General features: G+C 37.2%; 1 protein-coding gene across 6 annotated transcripts in view; it reads right to left on the reverse strand.

The window, feature by feature from the left end:
• LOC131678006 (protein lin-52 homolog) overlaps positions 1–9,314 on the reverse strand; it is a 51,426-nt gene extending 42,112 nt beyond the window's left edge. For 2 of the 6 annotated variants that reach the window (XM_058958128.1, XM_058958127.1), the window contains exons 1-2: positions 9,167–9,314; positions 8,853–8,927 (exon numbers count right to left, since the gene is read on the reverse strand). In XM_058958128.1, the coding sequence (XP_058814111.1) occupies positions 8,853–8,927; positions 9,167–9,212 (121 nt within the window). In that variant the 5' untranslated portion in view covers positions 9,213–9,314. Of the gene's footprint in view, positions 1–8,852; positions 8,928–9,100 lie in introns of all 6 variants that reach the window. The other 4 variants (XM_058958126.1, XM_058958125.1, XM_058958124.1 and 1 more) reach the window with 4 other exon arrangements.
• Positions 9,315–9,867: the final 553 nt, after the last annotated feature.

Raw genomic sequence — 9,867 nt, forward strand, 5'->3', positions numbered from 1 at the left:
TATATAATATAAATAGATATATAGATAGATAGATAGGAGGCTGTGGTTACATCAATGCGGCGTCTATGTTGAAAATCCGATGCCCAAGTTACTATCAACGAAAAAATGTTTGTGAAATTCACTTCGAGGTCATTATTTGTGTTATTATTCCAAATGGAAAATTTAATTGATCAGTTTTCAGTGAAATAATTTGCTTCGTGTTTTTAAAATAAAATGGTTTTCTTTCATTATCTAGATGTCCGATTACCGAATCGTAAATACCAAGCTCTCAGGCTTGGAAACCAGTCATCCTTACATTCTGTTACCGCATATTCTGCCGCATAAAAGCATACCAAACCGTTCTGCTGGCGAACGGTATTCATTTTTATCCGATCCGATTGATCCCCTGAAATGCGTTGGTAGTATTTTCGATTCAATTTTCAATACATCGTCCGATTCTTTGGAAACAACAAACGATTTTCAACCAGCTAAACGTAAATATTTTTCATACAATGTATGTATAAGATTATGTAATTACTACTTATTATTTCAGGGCCCAAACTAGTTGACACTAGTTCTCGTGACAATATACAACGCAATAAAAAGCACCTGATGATGGACAGAAGCATTATAACAGACGCATTGTATCGATCTTCAGTTGCTGTGCAGTGTAATTTTAGTATTAAAAATAAGGGAACCCAAACTTTTCCACATCATATATCATTGAGGACAATCCCATTCACACTGACTTCTTGCGTTGAAAATCCAGGAGGATCCACCGTACGAACAGAGAAATCTTCAATCGGAAGCGTCACCAAGTCGAGAAAGTTTAAACGATTACTCTGTAGAATGTTTTTCGAAAGATCAACTTACATCCATTGTTAAAGCGAAATCAATGATTAAATTAGGAATTTCCGCTGATAACCTATATATTTTGTCCGCATTGACTGAAACGACTGGCATAAGCGAGAGGGATTTGATCATTGTTTTCCGGAAAATTAGGTTGAATGAACCATTCGAAATTTTGTGTGATTCCGTAGGATTGACAAACGCTCGTGTATGTCAAATTTTCAGCCACTGCATTCCTATTATAGCGAGCGAAATGAAAGAATTAATTTTTTGGCCCGAACCTAGTGATATTAAAGTTTTTGCCCGTTTCTTTTTTGAACAAATATTTTACGATACACAGTATTATCGATTGCTTCAAAATACAAATTCAAAAACCGTCCGACACAGTTCTGCAGTCAGTCACATATTCACAATAGAAATCCTGCAACACGATAAAATATTTAGTTTCGTGTACATCTTGCGGGCTAATCAACTTCATCTCTAAAGGATTTCCTGGCCGTGCCAGTGATCAAAAAATAGTTAAAAAATCTGGATATTTAAACTATAAAACTCGGAACGATAGTAGTGCTTTCTCGTGTGTTCATATATGAATATTGGTCGGTCGGTTTTTCGCATCATTCGTATTCGTTCAAGCACTAGCAAGCAGCCAGTCCACCGGAGGAAAGCAGTTGGCAATGACGACGGTAGGAAAAAGTGCCCCAGCTACTGGTGACTCATCGCAACCCGATCAGGAACTGTCGCCCTGCAAGAATTTCGCCCCAACTAAAGGGCAACAGAGAAACTAATCTGTGTTCTAATAAGAGTTAAACTGGCTCACCGTGTCCGCGGGGAGTGCGTCTGAATTATGCTCCCGCAATAAACAATAAACGTTTCTTTACAGGACCAATTAATTGTGTTCTAATAAGTGTTAAACTGAAATTAACATTTTATGGTGTATAACAAATAATTTTCAGAAAGCTATATAAGAAATACGATGTGTGGAAAGAAAGAAAGAGAATTTAAATTATCCTCTCTCGCTCGTTTTCGTGCACTGCTTTTCCATTCCCTTCTGCTGCTAATGCCATCATAACAAACGAATGTGGGTGTTCCCCCACCATCCCATGGCCAGTATCACCGCTAACAAATAAGACAAAAGAATTTAAATTTGTGAAAATCTTTCCCTTCCTTCTTTTCAAAATTCCTGTGCCTTTCCTTTCCGTTCGGCTACCAATACTAGCATAACCAAAACGAATATTCTGTCTTTCCATCGCCTTCAATCTAGTGGCCAGTGCTAGCAAACTTGCATGTTCAGTTTTTCAATAACAACATTCCAACAATATTTTCAAAGAATGTTGCAGATTTGAAAAGAAGGAAGGAAAAAATTTTCACAAATTTAAATTCTTTTGTGTTATTTGTTAGCGCTGATAAAGGATATTTAGTTTGCTACTAGCAAGGAGCTGCACAAACAAATCGATTTATGCAGTTAATCAACAGAAGCTGCCAAATAGTTCAATAAAATAATTCAAATTTTAATAGCGACATGCAATTGTGGCAACACTGGCCATGGGATGGTGGGAGAATACGCACATTCGCTTTAGTTATGATGGTATTAGCAGCAGAAAGGAATGGAAATGCAGTGCACGAAAACGAGCGAGAGAGGATAATTTAAATTCTCTTTCTTTCCACACATCGTATTTCTTATATAGCTTTCTGAAAATTATTTGTTATACACCATAAAATGTAAAATTCAGTTTAACTCTTATTAGAACACAATTAATTGGTCCTGTAAAGAACCGTTTATTGTTTTATTGTGGGAGCATAATTCAGACGCACTCCCCGCGGACATGGTGAGCCAGCTTAACTCTTATTAGAACACAGATTAGTTTCTCTGTTGCCCTTTAGTTGGGGCGAAATTCTTGCAGGGCGACAGTTCCTGATCGGGTTGCGATGAGTCACCAGTAGCTGGGGCACTTTTTCCGACCGTCGTCATCGCTAACTGCTTTCCTTCGGTGGACTGGCTCGCTCGTTCTCGTGCCGTGCATGAGCCTTTCCTTTCCGTCCGGCTTCTAATGGCCTAACCAAAGGAATATGCCGTCTTTCCCCCACCAACTGCTCTCGTCAAGAAACCCAATGCGAATAATCATAGGAACAAACATGTAGTGGACCTATATATAAACTTTTCATTATTTTATTGCTCGGTTGGTCTACCAAAGTGACGGCTCTGTGCGGGATGGGCTGAAAATTTTCACTTCCGAGTCGTTTTCGAAAGATTTTTCAAAACACAATTTTTTTATATTAGTGCATGTTATACATATTTCAAATTTTAATACAGCATAGAGGAACATATTTTCAACAAATTGGCCTAAAAATCAAATCATTCTGTTAAGTATGATAAAAGTTATTAACGTTCAAAATCTGACGCGGCGCCGCAGCCGATATTTTGAAACGGGACCCCTATATTGAAAGCTTAAATGTATTCTACATTAAAATCTGGATATTTAAACTATAAAACTCGGAACAGGAGTGCTAGCCGATCGTGGTTTTAAAAACGTGGCATCTGATGTAGAGATAGCAGGAGGCATATTGATTAGACCACCAAGTGTATCTAATGATGAACCGTTATCAAAAAAGGAATCCATGCAAGCCAAAGCGATTGCGGGTGTTCAAATTCATATTGAACGCTTAATTCGACGATTCAGGGAATTTAACATGTGTGCCCCACATGCTGAGTTACAATCAAGATATTTTGACAAATTCGACGATATTATAATTATAATTGCCGTTTTGGTTAATTTACAGGATAAGTTAATCAGGTAAAATAAGAATGTCAATAAAACAAAAGTTGTTGTTTTTTGCAGTTTATTTCTTTTCGACTAGTGTATTCCATTACAAACCATCAAAAACTTTCGTATAGTTTAGTAAAAATATGTTCATTCCAAAATTTATAACTAGCTTTCATCTTTTCTGTTATATAATCTACTTCGTGAAATTCTACTAGTTTTCAGGGTTTCTACTTTTTTCAAAACCTGGTCTAACACTAAAACTCCGTTTTCTCTTTTCGACATCACCATTTGTAAATGAATTTGACTTTTTATTTTGTCCTTGAGCTGCCCATCATTTTGCATATAATATTTAATATTTTCCTCTTTATAAGGGCATTTGATTTCAAAAACTGTTGTTTCGTTAACTGCATCAGGAGAAGCACCAAAAGCGGGATAGAGGATTTAGGAAAAGTCCACAACGTCTTACATTTTTATAATAAACCTGGATTATAGCTAAAACTGCATGTTCCAGACGCAACCCTCTTTGCATAGCTTCTGTACTTTTCGTACTACATTCTAGTACACCATCCACCAATGTCCCATGCGGCGTTCCGCAGCGCGATAGCTCGAATAATCTTGACGCGGTTATTCTCCCAAACTTTAGAAGATGCTATAGTGAAGAATCTTGTCCTCTAGTGTTAGTCTCATTAACACTACACACTTGAACTGTCATTTTATTTTTGCAAAATGCTATAAAACTTTTTGAATCTACCGCTTGTGAATTTGATTTAAATTGCAGTATTAAGTTATGCATACTGTATGACTCAGTTTGAGAACAAGGTTGATGATATTTCAATGCAGTATTGGTTTGAAATTTTGGACACTTGTTCAATAATGTTTGCAAAAACCTTCCACTACCATTTTTCAGATCAATCTTTCTTTTGATGCCAGAAGTTGAGTAAGTACTGAGGTCAAAATTGTCAATATTTTCATCGATAAGCGCTAACTGAGGAACTTTCCACAAACAAGTAGAATCGGTTGGAGAGGGAGTTGAAAATTTTTCGTAAAGAAAGAATAAAAATGCAACTGCATGTTTACAGCCACCAGCCGCTGCCTTGCATCCATCGCTCTCACTTACACAATACACATCTTTCACCTTTTTCAGCACAGTATCAATGACAGCAACAACACTGTATTGCCTTTTGGTTATTCTGTGCACCGGAACCACTTTGGCTTTGACGGTATAAACGCCGTTTTCAATTTTATACTGCACCTTTCCAATCGCTGATTTTAGGTATTCCGAGTTGCTCGACCTAAAGGTTAGTAAAGATTTTGCAGTTTCGAGCCGGGATAAAAAAATCAAATAGTTACCGTTTAATTTTTTCCCTTTTGTTAGCTTCCCTAAATTTATCGTTGGTGGAAAGAAAATGCTGCACCATATAGAAGTCAACTTTTGGAAGTGTGTTTGCATCAGCCTTCATATATCCTGGTTCCATTTCTCTAGATACTCTAGCCGCACAATTTTAAAAGAAATTTAATATGTAATCAGATACGAAATTTAATTTCCGGATGTTAGATGTGATAACGATCAGATAATTTGTCAATTTGATAATTGTCAAAATACGCGTCAAATAAAAATAACCCTGCGGTAAAACATGTATTCATTTTTTCTGACAGGGCATCATTTGTCGTTAAATTCGATATGTCAAATGCTTCTGATAGTGTCAAATCAAGACTATCAACATATTTCTTTATTTTAAATTTAAATTTTATTTTCACGTTTCCTGAGTTGGAAAAAAAACATTGTTGTAATCACGAAAATCAGCTTTATCGATGTATGTAATAAAAAAAGATTTTTTTTTCTCATTTAATGACCCAATTGGTCATCGATGACCAAATTAGGCGTGTTTAGAAATTCAACATTGCTCAACAATTGGTCATCGATGACGAAATTGTTGAGTTAAACATGGCCGCCGTGATTTTTTTCGGTGAATAAAAGAGAAAGTTTTGCTCTGTTGTGATACAAAACTTCAGATGCAACATTGCACGTTGGAGAGCTGCGACACCCATTCCCCTCTCGCTGCTGAGCGGCAAAGAGAAACTAAATAAGCTGGTACCAGTGATGCCATTTACCGGGAATAAAAAAATCGCTCTACTTTTTCAGAAAATTTGTACCGAAATTTACAGCAATGAGTTAATGCAAACGTTTTGCTAGTTGATGAATGAAGTTCATGTTTGACAATTCTCGGTGGTTTGTTTACTTTGCCAGTTGCATGAGTGCGAGTGCAACGGGTGCTCATCTGTTACATTCGAACTCACGTAACTTCCATGTAAACAAACAACCGAGAATTGACAAACAAAGTTCATTCGGCTCATTTTGTCGGGTTATGTCGGTTGGTGTAAAACCTATGGGGTTTTCGATTGATTGACACCGGTGTAGTGGAGTGCACTGGTTTTGCACTTTCTAGCAGAAGTGTCAATGGAACATACCCTGTTTTCTGCACTTCTGCTAGAAAGTGCAAAAACGGTGCAGTTTCAGTGCACTCCACTACACCGGTGTCAATCAATCGAAAACCCCACTAATAGAAGCGGCTTTGCCCACCATATGTTGACTACTTCAACGTCTGTACATCAACAGATGCCACCCCCGGTTAGGAATGATAGTCTCCGCCAAAAATTTAATTTTATAATTTATTTTTCGCATCAATAAAATATATATACCTATGCAATTTCGAAGTTGATACAAAGTTTATGTAACTGACAAGCAGTGTTGCCACAATTAAATCTGTACCGGGAGTTAAAAAATCTTTTCTATCTGTACTCTTCTATAGAAAAATTTGTACCGGATTCTGTACCCAAATAATAACAAGGTTGTTTTAAAAAAAATCATTTTTCTTATTCATATTTTTCATTCGGGGAAATCCGGGAAATCAAACTAGACATTGACTCGGTTGTTTTATTTGAGCTGAAATTCCGAAAGAAACCAGTTAAAATTCCGTGTGAGTTTGACTGGGCTCCAGCTCAAATTCTCGCTGCCACTTTGTTTGTAACCAATGGTGGCCACCAGAGTAGCGGCAAGAAGCTGAGATGGGGCTGGTAATATCAATAGGGTACGAGAAACCTGCTTGGAATCCAAATGGAGCAGGTCAGAGTAAATGTATGCACTCCGAGAAGATTCGCTGTCACTTGGACATCATCCCTTTGATTTGCTGGAAGCAGGTTTCTCGCCTATCGCATTCTAATGTCAGCTTCAGGTTGCACAGAGAATACGCAAAATTCGCAAACGAAAAAAGCAGTTTTTTTCCACACCGTATGTCAGATCTTCATAAAAATCAATCAGCGTATGTAGAATGTTGTTACAGTACTGCTGATTGATTTTCATGAAGATCTGACATACGGTGTGGAAAAAAAACTGCTTTTTTCGTTTGCGAATTTTGCGCATTCTCTGTGCAACCTTCAGTTCAAGCTCAATCAGTACCAGCTCCAATTCAAATTCTTGCCATCACTGCTGCATAACAGAACGTTTACCTGGTGTTTACTGGGATGCATCGCAGGGTTAACTTATTTTACCTTGCTGTCATGTAAAAAAAATCTGTACCAATCTGTACTTTTTCACAAAAATCTGTAATTTATTTTTTTTAATTTAATTTTAATCTGTACCGTACAGAATCTGTACCAAAAATGCTTCAAAAATCTGTACCTTTCTAGATAAATCTGTACTTGTGGCATCACTGCTGACAAGTTTTCGTTCTGCTGATAAATTACAAATTTCATATTATTTTTAGTGGTTTTAAAATACTTTTCTACGGCTCCTGTATAGGGTTACCAACCGTCCTTATTTTAAAGAACATGTCCTTATTTCCAAGGTTTTTGGAAAGCGTCCTTATTTTACTTCAAATGTCCTTAATTTTAGTCTCGAACCTTTGCATATACAGGGTTGTGCAACATGAAGTTTTTTAACAGGGCATTTTCTAGTAGTTAACGGGTGCTTACTGCAAACTGTTATGCTATTGTAGTGTAGTATTGTTTGCCATTTCATAATAGAACGACTTACACTGGCTCACCATCTTCAAATTATTCAACTATATTTCGAAAATCAGCGATCTGTGGGAAATGTGTTTAGTGAACTCCGACCATAGTATGGTCGACATCATCGGCCAACTGACTCAACTATTCGCTATACAACCAAAAAGTAAGCGTTATAGTTCTTGTTATTGGATGATTAGCGAACAAATCGACCACATCTAGCACGCAGTGAAGAAAACATAGCGGCGGTGACATCTCCAAGCATTGAAAACCAACATTACTCGAGTAATTAACCAGATACTTGAAATACTCGAATCCGTCATCAAAAATTGGACCAGTCGAATGGACTATCTGAAGTGCCAACATGGTCAACATTTAAAAGAAATTGTTTTCAAACAATAAATGGCAAAAAATGTTCTTTCGATTGACAAATAAACAATTCGCGATTCACTCAATTTTCAATTTTTTTACTAGATTAAAAAAACGTCATGACGAATCACCCTGTATTAAATTATTTAGATCTCGATTGAAATTCAACATCCCAGTTCAACCGCTGGAAAATTAGTCACTGGCATAACATTTGGCAGGGATGTCCTTAATTTGCTCTCAGTCTATTTGATAACCCTACTCCTGTACGTACACGTCACATGATACAAATAATACATCACAACCTGGTGGAAAATAATAAACAAAGACGGCAAAAGTAAATGGGATTGTTTTCAATCAGGAAAGTGCATTATTGTTCGTGAGACCGGTCGACAAGAACTCAATAGTTTGTATACGAAAAAAATTTGAATGAATGAATGAAAAATTTCAATAAAATTGCTTTTGGTTCATTTCAATCCATTTTCGGGTCCATTAATTTTTCCTGGATCGGTTCCAAATTTAACAGGTCTTTTTGTTAGGCTAAAGGGAAACTATTTCAGCGTGGCGCTCTTCGAGATTGAGTGATGTTGCAAAAATGACCAGGCTAATCTACCTGTGTAGTACGCTGTCAAAAACAAAAATGCCTCAAGCCGTTAACGTAAATAGAAAGGTCTATAATACAGCTGTGAAAAATGTAGGTATTTTGCATCCTTTGTGCCAATCTAACAGCATTTTCATTTTTATCTGTTGCTACACCGGTGTGAAACAACAAAGGGGTGGATTGATTACACTCAAATTTGAATGAGTGTAGCATCTACCGGTGTAGTGCATTCTCAAGAACGAAAATGCCTCAAGCCGTTTGCGTTTAGAACGAGAAAAAGCGGGAATTACCTTTTTCTGGCCATATCTCCGAAGAATCGCGATCTACTTTTTCTAAACTCATCAGATTTGGCTCGCCGTCAAGTTCTGAAAAATATCAAGTCAGTTAACTCGAACGATTATTTTAACTAGTTTAGCTTAGCACTCAACACAGGTTTTCTACCATTTAATTCCAGTTTGGCTGGTGGATTAAAATAGCGGAAAACCTTTGTTAAGTCCATTCCACTAAGGGCCGATTTCTTTACTAGGTTTAAACATACTAGTAAACCAGCTAAGCGATGGTGAAGAAATCGAACCCCTCCGCTCGTGTGTATACTGTACTTTACCTTCTTTTATTTTTACAGGCGAAGTTTTCCCATCTGAATCCACCATTGCTACAGTATGCACAGTAAACCCTAAGAGAAGAGAAGACAATCGCGTAGCCAATTCGATCCAGTTCTAACCTCAATATTGAACCAGCTTTCGATTGGTCGTTTTGCCAGTCAAGAGCGTTCATATTTTCAAACGGGATGAAAAACAGTGCTGCTGAATTTATTTTGGCTACTTTTCATACACATGAACATTTTCATGCAAATTTAATAAATCGACACAGATCTTTCAATAGGGCTAAAGTCGCAATGTACTCAAATGGAGAAAAATCAGTTTCAATATACGGCGATGCTTTTCTAAATGTAGTTTTTATTGTAGGTATAAATTACTTTATGACCATGTTTTTCCGGAAGCATCTATGGTTAAACCTTATGACAATATAACAAAGAATTTAATTCCTATGTGCTTTTAGTGGGTAGAAACTAAAAAAATGCTTACGCCCAATTTGCATTCCAGTCGTGATTTCGCCCTTCAGCAACCACCATTTGCGGAAGGGCTAAACGGTGTACATAATTTTCATAAGGGCGCGGTAAAAGGGCTAAACTGACTCTGTCTTGCTGGGTAGGGCTGGGTAAATGGGCGAGCTTGACAGTATACTTTTTAATAGGGCTCAGCAAATGGGCGCATAGAAACCCAAAGTAAATGATAGGGCGCGTGC

This window comes from Topomyia yanbarensis, chromosome 1 (genome assembly GCF_030247195.1).
Source record: "Topomyia yanbarensis strain Yona2022 chromosome 1, ASM3024719v1, whole genome shotgun sequence".
Lineage (NCBI taxonomy): Eukaryota > Metazoa > Arthropoda > Insecta > Diptera > Culicidae > Topomyia > Topomyia yanbarensis.